At 55.4% G+C, this 23,404-nt stretch overlaps 4 protein-coding genes and 2 non-coding genes across 11 annotated transcripts in view; 2 read left to right on the forward strand and 4 right to left on the reverse strand.

Moving 5' to 3' along the window:
• The window catches only part of DAZAP1 (DAZ associated protein 1), a 24,869-nt gene extending 24,461 nt beyond the window's left edge, over positions 1 to 408 (reverse strand). For all 5 annotated transcript variants that reach the window (XM_039732966.1, XM_039732985.1, XM_039732956.1 and 2 more), the window contains exon 1: positions 229 to 408. In XM_039732966.1, the coding sequence (XP_039588900.1) occupies positions 229 to 238 (10 nt within the window). In that variant the 5' untranslated portion in view covers positions 239 to 408. The remainder of the gene's footprint in view (positions 1 to 228) is intronic.
• GAMT (guanidinoacetate N-methyltransferase) overlaps positions 1 to 4,281 on the forward strand; it is a 5,000-nt gene extending 719 nt beyond the window's left edge. The window contains exons 1-7 of one of the 2 annotated variants that reach the window (XM_039733036.1): positions 22 to 175; positions 1,320 to 1,493; positions 2,055 to 2,200; positions 2,281 to 2,344; positions 2,964 to 3,031; positions 3,318 to 3,428; positions 3,612 to 4,281. In XM_039733036.1, the coding sequence (XP_039588970.1) occupies positions 1,322 to 1,493; positions 2,055 to 2,200; positions 2,281 to 2,344; positions 2,964 to 3,031; positions 3,318 to 3,428; positions 3,612 to 3,752 (702 nt within the window). In that variant the 5' untranslated portion in view covers positions 22 to 175; positions 1,320 to 1,321 and the 3' untranslated portion in view covers positions 3,753 to 4,281. Of the gene's footprint in view, positions 1 to 21; positions 176 to 1,319; positions 1,494 to 2,054; positions 2,201 to 2,280; positions 2,345 to 2,963; positions 3,032 to 3,317; positions 3,429 to 3,611 lie in introns of those variants that run through there. The other variant, XM_039733029.1, reaches the window with a different exon arrangement.
• Positions 4,282 to 4,744: 463 nt separating this feature from the next.
• NDUFS7 (NADH:ubiquinone oxidoreductase core subunit S7) lies at positions 4,745 to 8,746 on the reverse strand. Its single transcript, XM_039733044.1, has 8 exons — positions 8,635 to 8,746; positions 8,441 to 8,477; positions 8,108 to 8,173; positions 7,664 to 7,778; positions 6,672 to 6,851; positions 6,555 to 6,601; positions 5,377 to 5,465; positions 4,745 to 5,002 (listed from the first exon to the last, which is right to left on the reverse strand). The coding sequence occupies exons 1-8, from the start codon at positions 8,648 to 8,650 to the stop codon at positions 4,905 to 4,907; spliced, it is 648 nt and encodes a 215-aa protein (XP_039588978.1). The 5' UTR covers positions 8,651 to 8,746; the 3' UTR covers positions 4,745 to 4,904.
• A 184-nt stretch (positions 8,747 to 8,930) lies between these two features.
• On the reverse strand, positions 8,931 to 9,004 carry TRNAN-GUU. The gene has a single exon. It is a non-coding gene; the product is annotated as a tRNA-Asn (tRNA).
• Positions 9,005 to 9,218: 214 nt separating this feature from the next.
• Positions 9,219 to 9,291, forward strand: TRNAF-GAA. The gene has a single exon. It is a non-coding gene; the product is annotated as a tRNA-Phe (tRNA).
• Positions 9,292 to 9,788: 497 nt separating this feature from the next.
• Positions 9,789 to 19,483, reverse strand: PWWP3A (PWWP domain containing 3A, DNA repair factor). Its single transcript, XM_039695754.1, is given in 15 exon segments — positions 9,789 to 11,226; positions 11,462 to 11,550; positions 12,376 to 12,806; positions 12,974 to 13,024; positions 13,278 to 13,353; positions 13,596 to 13,656; positions 14,130 to 14,206; positions 14,647 to 14,717; positions 15,058 to 15,171; positions 15,659 to 15,850; positions 15,853 to 16,584; positions 17,199 to 17,269; positions 17,515 to 17,606; positions 18,019 to 18,114; positions 18,719 to 19,483. Coding segments are annotated over 14 exon segments (2,190 nt in total). The 5' UTR covers positions 18,076 to 18,114; positions 18,719 to 19,483; the 3' UTR covers positions 9,789 to 11,150.
• Positions 19,484 to 23,404: the final 3,921 nt, after the last annotated feature.

Consider the following 23,404-nt stretch of genomic DNA (forward strand, 5'->3'; position numbering starts at 1 on the left):
GGGGGGGGGGTGCGCGCCCTCACGGCCCCAACATGGCGGGACCGGCCCCCCCTCAGCACCTCCTGCCCGGGACCGGCTCCCTCTTAAAGCCCCCCGGCCCGGCACCGGCCCGCGCTCAGCCCCTCCCGGCCCGGCGGAGCCGCGGCGGGACCCCCTCGTGAGGTTGCGGGAAAAGGTGACCGAGCCGCGCACCACCGTCCCGGCGCGCTGCCCTCCCCTTCCCCTCACCCGATCTCATCGGCGCCTCCCACGCTGTTCATGGCGGCGACTCCTGCGGGGCCGCGCCCGGCTCTTCCCTCCGGGTGGCGGCGGTGCCGGCGGCGGGTCGTGGGGCCGCGGGCGGGCGCTCCCGGCCGTGTCCCGGTTCCCGTGTCCCGGTTCCCCCCCCGCCGCCCCCGGCCCGGCCGCGCGCGCGCGGGGGCCGGCGGGAAGGGCAGTCCGCGCGCGCGGGGGGCGGGGCCTCCAGGGGGTGCCACTGCCCTCCCCGGGGGTCCCATCGCCCGTCCCAGGGTCTCACTGCCCACCCCGGGGGTCCCATCGCCTGTCCCAGGGTCCCATTGCCCGTCCCGGGGGTCTCACTGCCCACCCCGGGGGTCCCATCGCCCGTCCTGGGGTCCCATTGCCCACCCCGGGGGTCCCATTGCCCGTCCCAGGGTCCCATCGCCCGTCCCGGGGGTCCCATCGCCCGTCCTGGGGGTCCCATTGCCCATCCCCGATAAGGGCTCCCATTCCCAATAAGGGTTCCCATTCCTAATTAGAGCTCCCATTCCCAGTAAGGACTCCCATTCCCAATAAGAGCTCCCAGTCCCTGTAAGGGCTCCCGTCCCCAGTAAGGGCTCCCTTTCCCAGTAGAGGCTCCCATTCCCAGTAGGGGCTCCCATTACCAGTAAGGGCTTGCCTTCCAAATAAGAGCTCCCATTCCCAATAAAGGATCCCATTCCTGATAGGGGCTCCCATTCCCAATAAAGGCTCCCATTCCCAGTAAGGGCTCCCAGTCCCGATAAAGGCTCCCATTCACCATAAGGGTTCCCATTCCTAATTAGAGCTCCCATTCCTAATTAGAGCTCCCATTCCCCATGAGGGCTCCCATTCCCAGTAAGGGCTTCTGTTCCCAATAAAGGCTCCCATTCCCAATAAAGGCTCCCATTGCTGATAAGAGCTCCCGATCCCGATAAGGGCTCCCGTCCCCGCGGGGCCCCAGCCGGCTGTGCACACTCAGCACTTTCCAGCAGGGCTATTTAAAGCCGGCCAAGCGGCCCGTGGCCCTTTCTGTGCCTGTCCCTGCTCCCGGCCCGTGCAGCTGCACTCTCCTCCCGCAGCCATGAGCTCGGGGCCGATCTTCGGCGAGGGCGAGGACTGCAGGGCGGCCTGGGGGGCGGCCCCGGCGGGCTACGACCAGCCCGACGCCCACCTGGAGATCCTGGGCAAGCCGGTGATGGAGCGCTGGGAGACGCCCTACATGCACTCGCTGGCCACCGTGGCTGCCTCCAAGGGTAACGGGGGGCTGCTGTGGGGGGCAGCTTCCCCAGAAGCTGCTGGTGTGGGGGGAGATGTGCTGGGGGACCCCCCTGCGTGGCACACGTGGTGACAGGGGCAGCAGCGCCATGGTGGCATTCGTGTCCTTGTGGCAGGGTGACGCAATCTTGAAAGGGGACGGGGACATGGGGAGGGGGTGCAGCCACCTCCCATCCAGGCCCTGCTGGTTTTGGGGATTTTCCCCTCCCAGGATCTGCTGCTTTTGGGGCTGTTTCCCTTGGCACAGGGAGGGTTGGATGTTGTTTGTTCCCACTGGGATCACTGGGGGGGTTTGTTGGGGGCAAAGGGGCACTGGGGGGGGACAGCAGGTGACAGGGACAGAGGGGCAGCTGGGGGGGCAGCAGGTGACAGGGACACGGCGCTGCTCCCAGCTTCCCCCCTCAGTGCCAGCAGCACCACGTGCTCCCAACCTTCACCCAAAGAGCCCAATTTGGGGAAAGAATGGGTCAGAATTCAGGGCTTGGCGGGGGTTTGAGGCGGAGAAAAGCAGAGCTGTGAGTGCCGGGTTCCACCTGCAGGCGGCCGCGTGCTCGAGGTGGGCTTTGGGATGGCCATCGCCGCCTCCAAGGTGCAGGAATTCGCCATCGAGGAGCACTGGATCATCGAGTGCAACGAGGGCGTTTTCCGGCGCCTGGAGCAGTGGGCAAAGGCACAGCCGCACAAGGTCAGGGGCACGGCGGGCTGTGCCAGGGCTGGGGGGTGCCTGTGGCCCCCCAAGCTCACCCCTGTGCCCCCCACCCGCAGGTGGTGCCCCTGAAGGGGCTGTGGGAGGACGTGGTGCCAACGCTGCCGGACGGGCACTTCAGTGGTGAGGCATCCACAGCACGGTGGGCAGGGCTGGGGTGGGGACCCCACTGCAAACTGGGGTGCAGCAAAGCCCAGGGCATCCCTGAGCCATGGAAAGGGGGGAGCAGTTCGGCCAGGGTGCAGGTGGAGCCCACATCCTCCCATGGGGCTGGGGACAGGGCACAGCTGTGTCCCTGGGGAGCAGATCCTTGTCCTGGGGAGCAGATCCTTGTCCTGGGGAGCAGATCCTTGTCCTGGGAAATGGATGGATCCTTGTCCTGGGGAGCAGATCCTTGTCCTGGGGAGCAGATCCTTGTCCTGGGAAATGGATCCTTGTCCTGAGGAGCAGATCCTTGTCCTGGGGAGCAGATCCTTGTCCTGGGGAGCAGATCCTTGTCTGGGGAAATGGATGGATCCTTGTCCTGGGGAGCAGATCCTTGTCCTGAGGAGCAGATCCTTGCCCTGGGGAGCAGATCCTTGCCCTGGGGGCCATCACATCGCTGCCTTCCTGGGCTCAGAGACATGGGGACAAATTGCAGTGGGAACATAACAATACCAGGCCATGGAGGGAGATTTTCCTGGGACACAGGAGCCCCTCAGGGTCTGTCCCAGCTAACAGCCAGCCCCGTGTTCCCGGGCAGGGATCCTGTACGACACCTACCCGCTGTCAGAGGCCACCTGGCACACGCATCAGTTCAACTTCATCCAGGTGACAGCGCGGGGAGGGCTCTGGGGCAGGAGCTGGGGCTGGAGGGGGAGCTGGGGCTGGGGGGGGAGCTGGGGCTGGGGGCTCCAGGGGGAGGAGCTGGGGCTGGGGGCTGAGCTGGGGCTCAGCAGGAGGAGCTGGGGCTGGGGGCTCAGCAGGAGGGGCTGGGGGCTCAGCAGGAGGAGCTGGGGCTCAGCAGGAGGAGCTGGGGCTCCAGGAGGAGCTGGAGCTCCAGGGGGAGCTGGGGCTCAGCAGGAGGAGCTGACCCGGCCCCGCACTCCCGGGACAGGGCCACGCCTTCCGCCTGCTGCGGCCCGGAGGGGTCCTCACCTACTGCAACCTCACCTCGTGGGGGGAGCTGCTCAAGACCAGGTACAGCGACATCGAGAAGATGTTCGAGGTGAGTTGCTCCCCTCCCCTCAGCTGTGCCCGGGCTGGGCCACAGCACTCCGAGGCTCTGGAGCTCATCCCTGCTGCTGGGGAACGCCAGAGGGGAGCTCGGGGGGTTCTTCTTCCAGCGTGTCCCCACTTCTCCCACGAGACACCCCAACCCACGGCTGCTCCTCGCTGCCCTCTCCTGCAGGAGACCCAGGTGGGGCCGCTGCTGCAGGCGGGCTTCAGGAGGGAGAACATCAGCACGAGGGTGATGGAGCTGCAGCCGCCCGCCGAGTGCCGCTACTACTCCCACCCCAGGATGATCACCCCCACCGTCCTCAAACACTGAGGGGAGCAGGAGCTGGGCAGGAGGAGAAAAGCTCTGATCTCCTTTAAAGCCCCTGAGAGATGGGTGGAGGATCAGGATGGATTCCAGTGGACAAAAGGACAGGAAACCCCCTGCCCCAGGAGCCCCCTGCCCTGGAGGGGTCTCATGGGCTCTGTGGAAGATCTCACCCTGCTCTGTCCCCTCAAGATTTGAAATTCTCAATTAAGCTGGAATTTCAGAGTGTGGTTCTGGCCAAACGGGTTCCAGACCCAGCCATTTCCTCTAAAAACTGCATCATTTTGAGAAATCACAGGGTGGATTCCCACAAGAGTCAAATAATCCAAACCAGGTGGGAGAAATGGGGCAATCTGAGGCATTTTGAGGCATTTCAGCTTCTCCTGAAGCAATTCCCCAGGGAAGTTTCCCAACATTTTCGGTCAAAGCCCACGGCAGCAAACCCTGACCCCAACACCCCCTCACAGCTCAATAAATGATGTTTCCTCTCTCCCCAGAAGGGATAAAGTCCATTAAAAGGAATGAAATACCCAAACCACTGTTCCCGAGCGATTTATTTGTCTTTCCAAAGTGTGTTTGTCCCTCAGGCACGACCATTCCTCATCCCAGGCTCCAGGGATGCATCCAGGACAGGCTGCTTTATCCCTGCCCTGCTTAGGAGCTCTACATTCAGGTTTAATAATCACATTCTGATTTTAGGCATCACTATTTGACTTGTTACAGAAACCAAATTAATTTCTGGCCCCTGTGCACACAAATATTATGGATTTATTAGATCCTGTGTAGGAATTACCAACAAGGAGCAGGTGGTGAGTAAGGGATGAGCTCAGGGAGGGCTCAGGGATCACCCAGACATGTGTTGGTCTCCAAACTTCCCAACAAAGCTAAGAAAAAATTCTAGCAAAAGCTTTTATGTCACGATATGACATCACCTTCCCTGACAGATTGTTCAGCAGTGTTAACTCAGTAACTCAGCAGTTATCAAACTCAGCTCCTGCTTTTTTTAGCCCAGTTTTTGAACCCCTCAGATCAGAGGGGTTTATTAAAGACAGAAAAGCACCTGGACAGGTAGAGTTTTATTGGAAGGCGCGTGGGGAGCCGGATTTGTGCGTAGCTGTGAGCAGTGCCCGGGACAGTGAGTGGGGACATAAATAAAGGCTATTTCCTGTACCAGATCTGCATCCTCCTCTCCCGCTTGATCTTCCTCTGCAGCTGCAGGATCCCGTAGAGCAGAGCCTCAGCTGTGGGTGGGCAACCTGGGAGAGAAGGGAGGAAGGGGGGAAGGTCACAGGGCAGGAACCTGCAACAAGTGCCAACCCCAGGACTTATCCCAAAGCTCACTCCCCTCTGGCTTTGTGGCTGGCACAGGCAGGAGTGCAAAGAAACTGAATTGATGCTGTTTATGAAGAAGATCTTTATCAAACACAGCAATTATTTAATTTCAAAGTGTATCCAAACCCCCCTCCCACCCCACTGACGGTGCCACCACCATCACAACCCTCCCCATCCCACAATCCCTGGAGCTGCTGCAGTTTCCCCACCACTGAAACAGGAAAACCTTTCAAACCCACACCTGCATGCAGAGAATTCCCCTCTCCCTGCCCTGCTGCCAGGTGAGCTGCCCCTTTACCTGGCACATAAATGTCCACGGGCACGATGCGGTCGCAGCCCCTCACCACGGAGTAGGAGTAGTGGTAGTAGCCCCCACCGTTGGCACAGCTGCAGGACAGGGACAGGGTCAGGCCAGGAAGGTGAGCAGCAGGCCAAGGGAAGGTGGCCCTGGGCAGGTGGGCACTGCCAGGCTCGGAGCCTCCAGCTCCACAGGTGGCACTGCCCCACCACGAGCCCTGCCTGGGAGGGTTTCAGGTGAATCCAGCCCAGCTGAACTGTTCCCATCACCCTCACAAAGCAGGGTCCACAGCCCTCCCTCTCTGCTACAAACCCTTCTGTTTTGCCTCAGAGCTTTGCCAGAATTTGTCCTGTTCCAGCCTGGACCTGCCACCCTCAGCCAGTGAGGACAAGAAAACTTTGAGAATCATGGAATCATTCAGGTTGGAAAAGAACTCTGAGACCACGGAGTCCAACTGAGTCCCCCCATGGAGCAGATTCCAACTGAGTCCTTCATGGAACAGATCCCAGCTGAGTCTCTCATAGAGGAGATTCCAACTGAATCCTTCATGGAACAGATCCCAGGTGAGTCTCTCATAGAGGAGATTCCAACTGAATCCTTCATGGAACAGATCCCAGGTGAGTCTCTCATAGAGGAGATTCCAACTGAATCCTTCATGGAACAGATCCCAACTGAATCCTTCATGGAATAGATCCGAACTGAATCCCTCATAGAGCAGATTCCAACTGATCCCTCAGGGAGCAGATCCCAACTGAATCCCTCAGGGAGCAGATCCCAACTGAATCCCTCAGGGAGCAGATCCCAACTGAATCCCTCATAGAGCAGATCCCAACTGAATCCCTCAGGGAGCAGATTCCAACTGAATCCTTCATGGAGCAGATCCCAACTGAATCCCTCATAGAGCAGATCCCAACTGATCCCTCAGGGAGCAGATCCCTGACTGAGTCCCCCACAGAGCAGATTCCAGCACAGCAGAAGCATTTTGAAAGCCAAAAGCAAACTCTTGGATTCTGGAGTTTGGCAGCTGCAAAGCCCCTGAACCCATCCCTGGGAGGATTCACACCCACCATTCCCTTTGGGCAGCCTTTGGGCTCTGCTCTACAAAGCTTTTTAAGAATTTGGAAACACAAACAAGCCAAGAACTCCCCCCAGGACCCCGAGGACATCTTGGCACTCACCTCCCCATGGACACCACGTAGCGAGGCTCTGGCATCTGGTCATAGACCTGCAGGACAGGGATGTGTGGGGTGCTGCCCAGCTCCCCGTGCCCCCCGTGCCCCCCGTGCCCCCCGTACCTTGCGCAGCGCCGGGGCCATTTTGTTGGTCAGGGTCCCTGCCACGATCATGACGTCGGCCTGGCGCGGGCTGGCGCGGAACACGACCCCGAAGCGATCCATGTCGTAGCGGGGGGCTGCCATGTGCATCATCTCCACGGCACAGCACGCCAGCCCGAAGGTCATGGGCCACAGGGAGCTCTGTGGGGACAGCCAGCAGCTCAGGGACAGCGCGGGTGGCACGCACAGGGGGACAGCTCAAGGCACCGGGGATGGATACGGGGAGAGCTCTGTGTGCAGCCTAAGGGCACCTCAGAGCCCCACAGGGACAGCAGGGACAGCTCAGAGCCACCTCAGAGCCACCCAGGGACAGCAGGGACAGCTCAGAGCCACCCCAGAGCCACCCAGGGACAGCAGAGACAGCTCAGAGCCACCCAGGGACAGCAGGGACAGCTCAGAGCCACCCAGGGACAGCAGGGACAGCTCAGAGCCCCACGGGGACAGCAGGGACAGCTCAGAGCCCCACGGGGACAGCAGGGACAGCTCAGAGCCACCAGGGCCACCAGGGACAGCCTCGAAGCCACCGGGGACAGCAGGGACAGCTCAGAGCCCCACGGGGACAGCAGGGACAGCTCAGAGCCACCCAGGGACAGCAGGGACAGCTGAGAGCCCCATGGGGACAGTGGTGTCCCTGCTCAAAGCCCCACGGGGACAGTAATGTCCCAGCTCAGGGACAGCTCAGAGCCCCACGGGGCACAGCACAGCAGACCCAGGGCACTGTCACCTGTGTCACCCTTCCCCGCAGGCAGAGCAGCTGCTCAGGGCAGGGACAGCTCCAGCAGTGCCTTTTCCTGGTGACCAACGGGCACTTCCAGACCCCCCACACCCCAGACTGTCCCTGCACCCCAGTGTCACCCTCTGCCCACAGGAGCTCTGAGCCCATTTTTACCCTGAGCAGGAGGTGCCCCTGATGTGCCACCCTGTCCCCCGTGCCAGGGTGGCCCGGGACTCACCCGCCGTGCCCAGTTGACCAGGTCATCCAGCTTGGTGATGACGTACTCGCCGCGGCTGCTGGGGAGGTAGGATTTCCTCTGGACAACAGCAGAGCTCTTCTGCACCTGCACAGAGCTGAAAGCAGCAGCACAGAGCCATCACTCTCCAGAGATTTCCCTGCAGAATCAGCGTTTAGCCCTGCAGGGGGCTGTGCCTCCCTGAGGAAGGACAATGCCACCCCTCTGTTTGTGACAGAGGATTGTCCCCAGTGTGGGTCTGTGCCTTGGGTGCTGGGGCAGAGCCCCTGAGCTGCACCCCAGGCACGGAGAGCCCCTGGCTGCCTCTCCCGGGGCTCCCAGAGCTCCTCGGATTCCAGCAGGGAAGGGAGGAGCCCCCTCACAGGAGGTGCCACTGGGACCCCCCGCACAAGCGGCCGTGCCCTGTCCCGGGGCAGGAGCTGTCACCTGTCAGCGCCATCGGCCGCCGTCTGATGGAGCAGCTGAGCGGGCACGGCACTCACGGAGCCGGGCCTGGGGACAGCAAGGGTGACAGGGTGACAGAGCCCGCGCGGCAGCCGGTGCTCCTGCAAGCCCAGCGGGGAAGGAGCCCCCCTGGCCCCCAGAGGCACCCTGACCCCCAGAGCCCCCCTGGCCCCCAGAGCCCCCCCAGAGCCCGGGGTGCCCTTCAGCCGCGGCCCTGGGTCCCCCCAGCCCCGGGGTCAGCGCTGTCACCGGCCCGGCCCCCCCAGCCGTGCCCCCGGGGTCCCACCGCCCCGGCGCCCCCAGCCCGGCGCTCACCGCCAGCCCAGCACGCCGTGCGCGGGGAGCCGCAGACCTGCAAGAGAGGACGGGAGAGCTCAGCGCGGCTGCCCGGTGTCCCCGCAGGGCTCCCCCCGCGTCACTCCCTCAGGGGGGGTTGTTCCGGTGCCCCCAGCCCGGCCGCGGTGCCCGTCCCGCCCCGTCCCGGCCCGCCCCGGCCCGGCCCCGCTCACGGCCCAGCGCCGCCATCGCTCGCAGCCCTTCAGGCAACCTCTGCGCGCGGTGCGCCCGCTAAAGCGCCCCGCGCGCCGCCGCCGCAGCGCTCCGGCGGGAAACGCCTCCCGGGCCGGCGGTTCCGGAGGCACCCTCCGCTCCGCCGGCCGCGGCAAAACGACCCCAAAAGATCCCAAAATGACCCCAAAACAACCCCTGGCGGGCCGAGCCGTCCCGGAACCGCCACTGGACTCGGCGGTTAAGAGCCCGTCCCGGGGCTGCGAAGCCGCGGTCGCGCAGGAAAATAAAGAGCGGCCGTCCCTGGGTGGGCTCGAACCACCAACCTTTCGGTTAACAGCCGAACGCGCTAACCGATTGCGCCACAGAGACCGCGCTGCCGCCGCCTCCCGCCCGCCCCGTGTCCCGCCTGGCCCGGTCCCGGTCCCGTGTCCCCCGTCCCGCCCGTCCCGCCCCCGTGTCCCGCCTGTCCCGTGTCCCGGGCCCCACGTCCGCCCCTCTGTCCCCTCTGTCCCCCTCCGTGTCCCCCCGCCCCGAGCGGCGCCACCGGCGGTGACGGGCGGGGGGGGCGGAGCGCCCCCGTGCAGCCGAAATAGCTCAGTTGGGAGAGCGTTAGACTGAAGATCTAAAGGTCCCTGGTTCGATCCCGGGTTTCGGCAGAAGCTTCTTTTCCTGCAGGGAGCGGGATTGCAAAAGCGCCGTTTTCACCCCAAAACACCCCCGCGGCTTCGGAGCTCGTTACACCTGCCCCAAACTCTGCACTCGATCGTTTTAATATCCTGGAACCACACACACACAACAGGGAGGAACGAAGGGCTGTAATACTGGATTAATGACAAATATTATTATTTAATTATGAATTAATAATAGATATGAGTTAATGATCTTACACTGAGCATTGAGGAGAGAGCTGAGGGAACATGGATTAATTAACACTGGACAATCACAAGCAGAGGTGGTGTCAGCCCATTTTAAATAAAGCACAAGAACAAAACCCACTGAGTTTATTTCCCAATGATTAATAACATGATTAATAACAGACAGGATGTTACTTTATCATCTCAGTTTTTCTGCATCAGATAAAGTATCTTCACCTGCTGTCACACCGGGGTGGAAGCACCACCCACCACAGATTACACTAATTAAACAGAAGCAGCAAACGTTGATGATTCACTTTATTAAACCCACGTGATTGGTACACGGCGAGGCTGAGCCTGGTGCCCAGGGGTGGGACGAGGTCAGGACCATCCCTGGGGCACCCAGGGACACGGGGAGCTGTCCCTGCCCCTGGCTGGGGTTTAAGGGCCCTTCCAGCCCAAACCACTCCAGGATTCACAGCTGCAGGGAGGTGGTTCTGGTCTGGAGCAGGATCCGGCAGCACTCGAGGAGTTTGGATGGAAAAGGGAACACAGAGTTCATGGAAAGGAGGGAGAAGCTCCCCCCATCTCCAAATTACCCAGAGCAGTCCCTCCCCAGCCCCTCATCTCCAAAGGGAAAGTGCCACTCACAGCTCTGAGTTAAGTCCATCATTAATTTTTTATCCTATCCCACAAAATTCATTATCCCTCCTCCCAGGCTTTAATAAACCCTCACTTCCTGGCCTGGCCCTGTAATTGAGGTACTTGAGATAACAGGAATAAGGATTTCATGGAAAAACTCATTAGAGAGCACAGAGCAATTAAAAGTGTAATTAAAATATATTCAGATAATTACTACAGCCAGGATAGACATCTGGATCCCAATTTCAACCTCTTCATTTCAAATCATCTTGGGTTTTATTGGACAAGCAAGGAGATCACATTTCATTATCACAGAGAAACCCTAATCAGGGGGTTTTATGTATCATTTATCATTATTCATCATTAATTAGTTCTTGGTGACACTGCTTCCATGTGCCACAGCTCCAACAAAGGTGAGCAGGGAACTGGGCAGGATTAAACTGGGAATTTAGATGAGAAAAAAAACCAAAACCACAATTAAAAGCCTCCCAAAATTCAGAGGAGGCAACAATCCAGCATTCCACTGATTCAGTCAGAGGAAATGTTTCTGTTTAAGCAAACCTGGATTCCTTCTCCATGGAATTTTACTTGTCATAAGAAAAGAAGAACCCAAATCTTGGTGATCCAGGTGGCAGCTCTGATTTCCCACCCTTGGAGATGCACGAGGCAGGAAGGGAGAACCCCCAGGAGCCTTCCCTGGCTGGATCAGGAGCAGGGAGCCCAGCAGGCAGCCCAAAGCAGGACAAGATCCCTCCCCAGGTCGGGTGTTTGGCTACAAGAACCCACGTGGAAGTGGTGGAGCAGCAGCAGCAGCTCTGCACAGCCCTGGGGGGCTCTGGCAGCCCCCAGGGGGGCACTGAGGGATGAGGATCCAGGGGATCCTGGACACAGTGAGGCCATGGAAGCAGCAGGGAGCAGAGCATTTGGGGATGTACACACAGACTTTACAAAGAATGCCACGTTTTATACAAAGCACCACTGGTTATTTACAGCTGGCCCCAGGACAGCCTGGCCTCTCCTCAGCTCTCTGCAGGCTCTGGCTCAGTCTTGAGCTTTTTGCTTCCCAGGATTTGTTCATCAAACAACTCTCTCTCTCTGGAAAGGAAAACATAGAAGGTTGGAAGTTAAAACAGGATATTATTGTCCAGGTTGCATCACCTGGACAATAACAACCCAAATTAAATTTGCAGGGTTGCTCAACTGGGACATTTTCCACATTTTGTCCCTCAAAGGAGGAAGATGCTGAGCTCTCCTGCCCTCACTTGAAACCTTTTCTGTATCCAACAACAAATGAGTAAAAACCCTTGGAAAATCCTAAAAAAAAATCTACCTTTTGCTCACAGGTGGGCCTTTAATGTACTTCTCTTCTGCCTTCTCATAATCAATGTCATCCACGGCAGCAATGGCACAGATGATGGCCTAGAAAAGCATTGAATAATTAATGATAATAATCAATAAGCAAAACTAAACCATAGCCAGGGATTTGAAACTGCCTCAGCTAAGCATGTTTTGAGAAAAGGGTTCCTCAGTAACTTAGAAAATTTGGATGAAACTGCTCATTGAGTGTCTGAAATTCCTAAATAAAAAATATGAAATTGTTCTGTATCATCCCCTGGGGGGTATTTTTATCCTCAGATTAAAATATTCTTCACAGTAATTTTGTTTCTACACGAGTTAATGTTCTCCTGGGAAAATTCCTGGGAAGAACACAAGTTATCCACAACAACTGGAAGAACAGCCAACACACCACCCCCCACCTCCACACACACAAAGGACCAAGAAAACCCTGAGAAGTTGCCAAATTAAAATAAAAACCCCAAAACAAAGCTTTGAAACATTTCAGAGGTAAAGAAAAAAAATGCTGAGAAGTTGCCAAATTAAAATAAAAACCCCAAAACAAAGCTTTGAAACATTTCAGAGGTAAAGAAAAAAAATGCTGAGAAGTTGCCAAATTAAAATAAAAACCCCAAAACAAAGCTTTGAAGCATTTCAGGGGTAATTAAAATACATCAGAAAACTATCCATCTGCTTTTAAAAACAACAATCTACCTGAAGCTCCTCCTTTCTGTGCTTAAAAATCAGCATTTGAGTGACTCAGGCTGTAGGCAGGGGTGAATATTCCTGCCTGGCTCAGTTCTGGGAGCTCTCCCCACATCATTCCACAGGACCCACGTCACACAAAGGAATAAATAATGGGAATTAAGTGTCATTTATCTCTGCAGTTCATCTTCCCCCCTCCCTCACCTCAGGTAAAAGCACATCTGAGATGAACCTGATGCCATCCCCCAGGATCTGGTGCAGGTTCTTGGTGTCCATCTCCCTGTACACCTCCTTCAGGTAGCCAACCACCAGGTCCAGCTGCTCCTCATCCTCCAGGTAAGTCTCCACACAGGTCATGTACCGGCTGGAATTCAGGAACTTCTTCAGCCAGCGGGATTGTTTCCCACTTTTCAGGATGCCCAGGAGATGCTCTTCAGCCCCTTTGGTCTTCACTATGAACTCCACCAGCTTCTTGTTCTCCCTGTCCCTGGCAGCTCTGGTCCTGTCAGGGAGGAGCTTCCTCGGGGGTTTCTGGGGGGAGGTGTCTGAGGAAGACTGTCCAGCCTCTTCCTCCCCTGTGTTTGGGAATGCCATCTGCACCACACTCTGGTATCCCTCCTTCCTCACTGGGTAGCCTGAAAGACAAACCACAAGAATTTATATTTAAATGTACAAAGAGTTTTTTTTTTTTTGTTTGGTTGGTTTTTTTTTCATAGCCATATCAATAGAAAATAAGGAATTTTATTGCTGAGAGGAGTTTTTACCTAGCCAAGAGAATTCCCAAAGGGATGGATTCACTTACTGATATCAGCAGCAAAATACTCCAGGAAGGACCCAGTGAAAGAATGACAGCCTAAAAAACCAAAACAGGGGCAGACATCAGTTCCACTCACCCAGAAATCAAAGCTTGGGGCTCCCCTTTCCTGCTGGACCTCAGGATGAGATCCCAGAGCTGGGAATGCCCAAGGCCAGGCTGGACGGGGCTTGGAGCACCCTGGGCCAGTGGAAGGTGTCCCTGCCATGGCAGGGGGGCACTGGGAGGGCTTTAAGTCCTTCCCACCCCAACCACGCTGGGATTTGGGTGCCAGGGCACTGCCCCTCCTCACCCACGCGGATGCGGTAGTCCCGGATCAGCTGGAGGCACCACTCGATTTCCCTGGAATAGTTCTCCTTGGCTCGTTCCTGCAGAACAAGGAGGAATTTCTGTCCCAAACCCAGCAGCTCTCCAAGAGTTTCAGCCCAGGGGACAAAAATGGTCCATGAGAATTTTTTCCTCATGGTAAAACAACTCCTGCCAGAGCTGTCACAGGGATGAGAGTGGCTTCGAGGGGGCCAAGCCCCACATTCCCCCCTGGCCATTTACAGCCTGAATTTCCCACTGTGTTTGCCCAAGCCCTGCAGCTCCACATCTCTGGGATACTCACAATGAGCTCCTGCTTGTCCTCACAGTCAAAGTGCTTCAGGCTCTTCAGAGACACTGAGAAACTTTTAAAGAAACACAGTCAGAGATGCACCTCAACCGCCCCATTTCCCTGCTGATCTACTGCAGCTCTGCTTCTCCCTGAAAATCCCACTTCCCAAGGAATTCAGGAGCACAGATTTTAATGGTTTTAGCTTCCACAGCAAGTTAAAAGTATGGAATCTTCTAACAGATGAGAAGTACCTGGTTTAGAGAAAAGTTAAAGGCAGGCCAATGTTTCCAGAAAGTTTGGGCAGCACAAGGAGAACACTGGCTGCATTCCAGGGGATTTTTTTTGGTTTTGACTCCTCAGCTCTTCCCAGGGACAGGGAGCTGCCTCAACCTGCAGCATGACAAAGCACCTGCAACCCTCACCTGCCCCCGCCCCTCCCTCCCAGATCAAGCTGGAGAGGACTGTCCTCACCCTGCACCAGGAAAAGTCACAGGACATGGAATAACGAGGCTGGAGGTTCAGGATGGGATGGAAATCCACATTTACCCTTTTTTCTTCTCATTTGTGGTGCCATCTATGAAGAGCACACAGGCCCTCCGGTGCTTCCTCTTCACTGCTTTTACCTGGAGAGAGGAAAAAGCCTCAAAAATCCTAATCTTGATAAAGCAGGGATATTTTTCTGTGGATATCACCCACTACAACCCACACTTAATTTTTTTTTGTTGCTGTAACTTTCCTTTATTTCACAAATATGAAAAACCCAAGCGGAAACAGCAACCAGTTCCCCCAAGGGAGTATTTTTAGTGCACAAAGGGCTTCTCCTTTCTTTTGCAAATTGGGAACAAAGTCCTGCTCCACCACAAAAGAACTGGGATAAGCCAGAGCTCTGTACAAACAGGTGTGAAGCGACCACATTTGGAGTGCTTTTAGCACAAATTTACTGCTATCAATTTTGAAATGCTTCTGCTGGAAGGTCTTTAACACTTGCAGGAAGGGCAAAAGTCACTCCAGAGCTGGGAGTTGCTCCTTATCAGCAGGCTGAGGAGGCAGGAGCTGCTCTTACCACGGCTGGCCAGTACGGATACCGCCGCAGCTTGCACCACACCAACATCCCTTCCTCGAAGAATTTGGGTTCTGGTGAAACAGAAGGGAAATTTTCCTTAAAAACCAATAAAACAAGACAGGTGCTGCCCCTTTCTTCTTTTCCTCCAGGAGTTGCTCTTCAGTGCTGTTACAGTGACCCCAAAATGCAGCACAGGGAGGCCTGAACTGAAACCCAGCAAGTTCAATCCCAGGCCCTTGTCCAGTTTCAGGGATTTTCCTTTTATTCTGCAGCAAAATGCCTGATGGACCCAGGAAAGGCATTTTATCCCAAAGCCTGGACACAGCTGGATCCCCTCCTGGGATCTCCAGGGACTGCAGGCAAACTGAAGCTCCCAGAGGGGGCAGAGCCTGAGCCCTGCTGATGTCTCACCTCGATGGGACAGAACACTTGGGAAATCTTCCTCCTCTTCATCTGCCAGAGGGGAGAGTGGAGGGAGGCTTTCTGAGGAAACTCTCCTGGAAAACATCCCAGAGGCTTCCAGCCCTGCCAACAGCACCAGGATCCAGGCATTAGGACAGGATCAGCTTCAGAGCAGGTGAGACACACCTGAGGGTGACCTAGAGGGGATCTGACAGACCTGCACACTTCTAATTAGGGAATCCTGATTCCCTGATCGTGTGGATGAAAGAGGGAAAGGGGAAAGAAAGGGGCTGGCCTCAGGAACTGCACCTACTCACTCAAAAACATTTCATCTCGATTTATCAGAGAGCAGTAAGGGATAACAAGTGTGAGCTCAAAAAAAAAACAAACCCCAGCTTTCCCTGGAAAACCCCAAGGAACTGCAGACATCCCAAACCCTCCCCAGCTCTGAGGGAATCAGCATTTCTGCTTCCCAGGAATGGAAACCAAAAGGAATGAAAGCAGCAATTCAAGAGCCACTTCCCCAAAAGCAAAGCAGCATTCCAAGGTGAGTAACAGTGCTCAGCACCCACCCAGGATGAAGGTTTCCTTCCCCAAGGGATCTGCCCACCTTCATCTTCCTCAGAGTCAGGGGCTCTATTCCCATCCTGGTTTTCCTCCTCCTGAGGCTGAGGGAAGGCACCAGAAGGCCCAGGTGAGGATCCGGGCTGGTTCCTGCATTTCCTGTCTGTGCCCGAGGCCACAGCTGCCCCATCCAGGTGTTTTCCACCCTCTGCCTCTCTCCTCCCATCCAGCTGTTTGCCAGGCTCTCACTCTCACTGCTGATGCTTTTCTCCAACTCATCCGAGGCAGTTTCACAGGAGGAATCCAGGAATGTTCTCCCAGGCTGAGTTCCTGTCTTTCTGGAAGCTTCCACAGTGCCAGATTTAGAGGGGACAGAGGGAGAGCCCTCCTCAGGAGCCAGCTGTGCTTGATCCTGGGGGGAATCATCCCTACATCTTCTTTTCCTTCCTTGCTGACTTCTTCCACCCTCTGCCTTACAGGAGGCTCCACTCCCCATTCTGGGCTGGATTTTCCTCTGTCTGGGTGATGATTTTGGCTCTGGTTCTCTGCAGTTGTGACTGTCAGGAGCTGGTGCCACACTCGAGTTCCTGGCACCACACCTGGCAGGGTTTGTGCCCCTCCCAGGTGCCCTGGCAGGGCTTGTGCCCCTTCCAGGTGCTTTTCCACTCCCCCCTGGAGCCACAGAGCCCCCCTGGCCGCGTGCTTTGGGATCATCCTTCACCCCACAGTTGTTCTGGGCTTTTCTTTTCCTCTTGGCAGCCTCAGGTTCTGACTTTTTGGAGCGAGAGCGCAACAAGAAGCTGTGGAAGGGGGTGGGGGGGGCAGATTTCTCCCGGGAAAATTCGGGATTTGGTCCCTCTGCAGGTGCCATTTCACTGCTGGAGTCGGTCTGATGGAGAATGTCCAGGGCAAGTTTCAGGGAGCAGCGATATTGCAGCTCCTCCACGGCCTCACTCATGCTTTCCTTTTGCTCTGATGAGGAAAAATATTCAATAAATGAAATTGTCCTCATTATTCTACCATAAACAAATGCATTATTCAAGAAATAATAAATGTTACTCGTAGTGTTTCTTTTAAGGTGCATTTTTTACTACTTAAATCATCCACAATTCCCAAGGCCAAGGATGGAGACACACAAAGACCAAGCTGGAAGTGCCTCAGTTTGAGGGAAACATTTCCTCACCATCTCTCCAACAAACCACCCCAGGGAAGAGGAAAATGATAAATTCTTAACCTATTTTCCAACTTTATGGAAAAGGGGAAAAGAAAATAAGTGAAATACAGAAGTTTTATCCTCCCAGGCTGAGTTTCTGCAGGGATTTTACACTCAGAAAAGCAGCACTTTTGGGGCTGAGTTTCTACATGCATTTTACCCCCAGAAAAGACACAAAGCAGCACATTTGGGGCTGAGTTTTTACAGGTATTTTACCCCAGAAAAGACACAAAGCAGCACATTTGGGGCCGAGTTTTTACAGGTATTTTACCCCAGAAAAGACACAAAGCAGCACTTTTGGGGCTGAGTTTCTACATGCATTTTACCCCCAGAAAAGACACAAAGCAGCACATTTGAGCCCCTCCCTCCTCACCCAGGGTGGAGGCGATGGCCTTGATCCTCTCCTCTGTCAGGGGAACCACGTTTGCAGAGCTCACACTGACCCTGGAACACAAAAAGGTGACTGGAACCGGCAGCAAAACACTCCCAGCAGCACAAAACTGCTCTCAGACAGCAAAAACCCCCAAAATTCCCTCCCCCAACCTGTCCTGGATAGGGTTAAACCCCTAAACCTTCTGCAAATCCAGGATCCTATCTCACTGGCACCTTCAGATAAAAGGATTCCTTCCTTCCCTTTATTTTTTAGCCTCCAAGAATGCAAACGTGTGATAGGAACAAGGATACTCAACTGCTTCTGCAAGCCAAGGATTTCAGCTTTCAATCCCATCCTTTTTGTGGTGGCAACAGGACTGCCCCCAGCAACTCCAGGTTTGCACAAAACCTACATTAGAAGTGAGAAATCTTCATTTAAAAATCTTAATCAACAGTAAAACGTTTATCTAAGAGCAGCTTGACAGTGCCTGGGAGCAGCTTGAAGATTGTGGAGTGATAAAATCCCAGGATGGAGCTGGGAAGGGATCTTCAATCCCATCCCACCCCTGCCAAGGGCAGGGACTCCTTCACTGGCCCAGGAAATCCATTCCAGGCCCTCACAGGGAGGAATTTCTCCCCAGTGCCCATCCAACCCTGCCCTCAGGCTGTGAGAAGTTATCCCCATGGCTCCAGGCCCTCTCCATTTTTCCTGCTGGCATCTCCAGAGCTCAGACAAGTTCAGACACGTTGGCTGGGACCTCTCCCTTCCTTCCTGCTCTGCTCCAAGCAGCCTCCACAAACATTTCCTCATTCCTCCTTACCTTGGCTGGCCACAAACGCCTCTTCCACTTGCAGAGGACAAACTCTTGGTCAGTCATGGCTGAGCTTCACGTGGAAAAGGGCAATGCCAAGGTGTTCTGAAGGGAAAAAAAATGGAATAAAGGAATCACCCACCTTTGTCCATTGTGGTCTTTATTTCTGAAGGAAATACAGGATTGAATCAAACACATTGCTACAGTCATTATTGTTTTACCTTCAGGATCACTGATACCACCCTGCAGCCTCTCTTTAATGTTATATCTTAAATTCAATTTTTCTGTAGGAGCTGTGGCTGCCCCATCCCTGGAAGTATCCAAGGTTGGACAAGGTTTAGAGCAACCTGGGATAGTGGAAGGGATGGGACTGGATGGGCTTTAGGTCCTTCCAACCCAAATGATCCCAGGATAAAAGAATTCCTTAATTCCAGGAGCACAAGTGGCTCTCACTGTGTGAGGAAAATACTACCAGGAATTACACAACGCAGCCGTGGGCCTGCCCAATCCACAGCTTCCTGCGACCAAACCCTGAAAACAGGGAACTACACCCTAAAAATAACGCGCCGGGTAGACTTTTTCCACCCCATTTAATCCAAATTTTTACACACTATTTTCAACAGAAACCTGAGCAGAGTGGCCTCAGACCCCGCAGGGCTTCCTGAAGGGCTTTAAAAAACCACATTACTGAGGTTATTCTTGTACTTACAAGGTCCAGATCGCCGGAGCTCCGGGATCGCGGCGCTGCGGCGGCGGAGGGAGGGAGGAACGCGGGGCCGTTAGCGAGCCCGGGGCGGCGGGGCCGGCGCGGGACCCCCGTGAGGCGGAGCGGGCACAGCGGGAACCGCCCGGCCCCAAAACCCCGCGTGAGGGGAGGGACGGGACGGACAAACCGCCCCCGCCGCGAGGGGAGGGACGGACCCTCCCCGAAACCCCAACCGGTGAGGGGAGAGACCCCCAGGGTCCCGCAGCCGCGGAGGGACGGGACCCTCCCCGAAACGCGAGCGGGTGAGGGGCGGGACGGGACCCCCAGTGCAGAGACCCCTCCATAAGGGACGGGACCCCAAACCCCCCCCCGGGAGGGATGGAACGCTCCAAGCGCCCGCTGAGGGGAGGGACGGGACCCCTCGATATCGGCCCCTCAGAGGGGTCGCCCCCCTTCCCCAACCTTCCCTGGTGAAGGGAGGGACGGGACCCCCTAAAACGCCTCGGTGAGGGGAAGAACGGGACCCCTCAATGCCCTCCCCTCAGAGGGGTCGCCCCCACAACCTTCCCTAGCGAGGGCAGGGACGGGACCCCTCAATGCCCTCCCCTCACAGGGGTCGCCCCCACAACCTTCCCTGGTGAGGGGAGGAGCTGGACGCCCTAAAACGCCTCAGCGAGGGGAAGAACGGGACCCCTCAATACCGGCCCCTCAGGGGGGTCGCCCCCCCAACCTTCCCTGGTGAAGGGAGGGACGGGACACCCTAAAACGCCTCGGTGAGGGGAAGAACGGGACCCCTCAATGCCCTCCCCTCAGAGGGGTCGCCCCCACAACCTTCCCTAGCGAGGGCAGGGACGGGACCCCTCAATGCCCTCCCCTCACAGGGGTCGCCCCCCTTCCCCAACCTTCCCTGGTGAAGGGAGGGACAGGCCCCCTAAAACGCCTCAGCGAGGGGAAGAACGGGACTCCTCAATACCGGCCCCTCAGGGGGGTCGCCCCCACCCAACCTTCCCTGGTGAGAGGAGGGACGGGACCCCCCAAAACGCCTCAGCGAGGGGAGGGACGGGGCCGCTCGCTTCGCCCGCTCAGAGGACGGGCGGGACTCCCACACACAGCCCCGGTGGCGGTGATGGCCCCCAGACCCTCATGTCCCCCCCAGACCCCGCTTTAAGACCCGGGTTGGGGGGGGCACCGTTACCGTGCGCGCTCCCGACAACGCCGACCCGCGCGCGCCGCCGCCGCCCTCCACATGAGGGTCTGCGCATGCGCCGCGCGCGCGGCCCGGCACCGCCCCCCCGGCCCAATCAGCGAGCGCCGCCTGGCGCCCCGCCCTCCCCGCCGGGGGCCAAAACACGAGGCTCAGCCAATCAGAGCGCACGCCGCAGCCTTAGCCACGCCCACACCGCCTTCTATTGGCTAGTTGGGCGGAAGCCACGCCCAGTCTGGGAGGGCGGGCGGGGTGCGGCATGGCAACGGGGCGAGTGACGTCATAGCCGGGAGCTGTGACGTCATGTGCCGGTTCGGGCTGGACGGAGCTGCGAGCGCGGCCGTGGGCGGGGGACACCGGGCACCGAGCGGCATCACCGCGCCCGCAGGGTCAGTCCGAGGCTCATCCCATCCGCATTCCTGCAACGGGATCCCCAGAACCCAAATTCCTGGAATGGGATCCCCAAAATCCAAATTCCTGCAATAGGATCCCCAAAATCCAAATTCTTGGAATGGAATAGGATCCCCAAAATCCAAATTCTTGGAATGGAATAGGATCCCCAAAATCCAAATTCTTGGAATGGAATAGGATCCCCAAAATCCAAATTCTTGAAATGGGATCCCCAGAATCCAAATTCCTGTAATAGGATCCCCAGAATCCATATTCTTATAATAGAATCCCCAGAATCCAAATTCTCGGAATGGGATCCCCAAAATCCAGATTCCTGGAACGGGATCCCCAGAATCCAAATTCCTGGAACGGGATCCCCAGAACCCAAATTCCTGGAACGGGATCCCCAGAACCCAAATTCTTGAAATGGGATCCCCAGAATCCAAATTCCTGTAATAGGATCCCCAGAATCCATATTCTTATAATAGAATCCCCAGAATCCAAATTCTCGGAATGGGATCCCCAAAATCCAGATTCCTGGAACGGGATCCCCAGAACCCAAATTCTTGAAATGGGATCCCCAGAATCCAAATTCTCGGAATGGGATCCCCAAAATCCAGATTCCTGGAACGGGATCCCCAGAACCCAAATTCTTGAAATGGGATCCCCAGAATCCAAATTCTCGGAATGGGATCCCCAAAATCCAGATTCCTGGAACGGGATCCCCAGAATCCAAATTCCTGGAACGGGATCCCCAGAGCAGCCCGGCTGCCCCTGGATCCCTGGAAGTGTCCAAGGCCAGGCAGGACAGGGCTTGGAGCAGCCTGGGACGCACTGGAAAGTGTCCCTGGGTGAAAAATGCGTGTTTTATGATTGGCATTTGGCAAATATTAACATCAATATTACATGTGTTGCGTTAGAAAGTGATGCTGTATTAATTTTCTTAAGTAGCGTGGTAGATATAATATAAGTTTTAGGTTATAACATCATGTTAAAATAGGAACTATGCTATGTAAAATATTTTTTGTCTAAAGCAAAAATAGCAACCACAGGACAAATAAATCTTTCAGAGAAGGAGAATTTATTGCCCCGTTATCAGAATAAAATAACTTCTTCCTGCCTTGCTCAGCCATGAAAATGCTGTCAGGATGCAGAGGAAGAAGTTGGTGCTGACCAGAAAGAATCCTTTGTTTAAATGGAATTTATGCACCATGTATGAGGTGTTTAAATATGAAATAGGCTGTTGCTTTTAAGGGTTAATCTTCTCTTAACGTGGGTCCTTTTTCGGGCTTATTTTGCCCAGAAAAAGATACCCAGACCTCCATTACTCTTTGTTTCTTATTGTCTTGTATTGTCCTCATCCTAATTGTTCAAATTATTATTACTCTAATTATATTTCTATTTTAATAACCACTTCATTACTATTAAACTTGTAAAATCTTATCACACAACCCATCCCACGGCAATCTTGAATTTTCCCAGGCAAACAGTGACCAGGGAGCCCAGAGGTTGGATGCTTTATTCACTGTCTGCTTGCTTATCAACACCTGGCTGCCAGAACTGAAATAATTACCACACTGAAATAATCCCTCAAACAGCAGCAGACCCAAATGCACCTCCCCGGGCTCGCCCCCAGCAGTGCATTTTTCCTGTCTTTAAATGTGGAATAATAAAAGACAAACTCCAGTTGTGGTTTTTCTTGCAGGCCCCCTCCTGTCTCCTGCTGGAGATACTTTGTGTGATTGATTTGTCAAGTGTAATTCCCGTTTTTCCTGGGAATTCTGCAACTGTTGCTCTGCAGGCTCTGGGGGTGCCAGCCTGGTCCTTTAATCAGCATTTCGTGTCAAAGGATAGAAAAGAGTCTTTAAAACCTGGCTGGGAAACAACGAGGCGGAGTTCAGGTCCCACGCACGACAGCAGGGTGGGATGGACGCTGAGCACCCTGCAAGGCTCAGCCCCAGCGTTACAAAAAGGAGAGGGAAAAACTGACAAAAATGCAAAGAAAAAGGGGAAATTCCCTTCAGGATTATTTACAAGAACCCCTTAAAGACAACTCGCTGCCTTCAAAAAGGGGAATTTCCCTGTGCTGCAGAGTCCCACGGGACCAGCAGCTTCCTTTCCCCCCGGGGCAGCTGTTTCTCCACAACTCAAACTCAAAAAGTGCAGCTCTGGCCAAGCCATGATTTTTCTCCCAATAAAACCCCTCTTGAACACCCCATTTCTCTCTGCCTTTGGCTCCCCAAACCCCACTGAGCTCCGGGGTGGATCCTGACTCAGAGTTATTTTGATTTCTGTTCATGCTGGAGATCAACCCAAAATGCATTTTTCCTCCCCCTGACCCTGCTCTGTCACCCTCAGGTCTGTCACTGCTGAAAAACATCCAATTTTGGGGTTTTTTTGCCCTTCCTGCCCCAGCTGCTCAATTCTGCGCCGCCATCCTGGGGGAGTGAACCTCCTGTACAAATTTATTCCCCTCCAGGTGGGAGTTTTACCCTGAACACACCGTTCTAAGCCCAAAATGTGAGGGTGCAGGTCGTGGTTGCTGCTTAGGGCTCAACCCTGGCAGATCCCACCAGCTCTCTGCAATTCCCACATGCAATATGGCTTTTGCTGTCTGCTTACTTGCCCTCTGTTAAAATCTGCAAATGGTTATCTTCTTTCCTGCCTTTAAAAAAAAAAAATCCTTTTCAAGAAGTTTGTCTGCTGATTTCATTAAAAAAGAAAAATTGAAAATGTATAAACTCACTGACCTCCCTCAGGGAACAGCAGTTACGTGGCAAAATCTCACAATATTCAAATTGCTGTGTTGGAAAGGTGCCAGTCCTGACCTGGAACGCCAAGGGGAGGCTGGACCAGCATTCCCAGTCCGTGACCACCCCACCACCACCAGCAGGGATCCTCAGCAAGGCTGAAGGTGGGGAGCACACCCCAAAAAACAGCCCAGGGCTCGGGCTGACAAGGGAAGCATGAGCACGGGATGTTCTCCAGAGAGGATCGAACATTTGGGGTCAAAGCTCCTCAAACCCCTCCTAACACAGCAGCAGCCCCACAGCTGGGCTGGTGACAGCGCTGGACATGCCACAGCTACGGCAGAA

Source organism: Passer montanus, unplaced genomic scaffold, assembly GCF_014805655.1.
Source record: "Passer montanus isolate IOZ18808 unplaced genomic scaffold, ASM1480565v1 scaffold112, whole genome shotgun sequence".
NCBI lineage: Eukaryota > Metazoa > Chordata > Aves > Passeriformes > Passeridae > Passer > Passer montanus.

Excerpts from the sequence above, each read along its gene's own strand:
- NDUFS7 (XM_039733044.1), bottom strand. Across the intron at positions 7,779-8,107 it reads GCGGCCGATGGCGCTGACAG|CTCTGTGCAGGTGCAGAAGA; the intron begins GTGACAGCTCCT and ends TGCTGCTTTCAG. Across the intron at positions 6,852-7,663 it reads TGGTCAACTGGGCACGGCGG|AGCTCCCTGTGGCCCATGAC; the intron begins GTGAGTCCCGGG and ends CTGTCCCCACAG.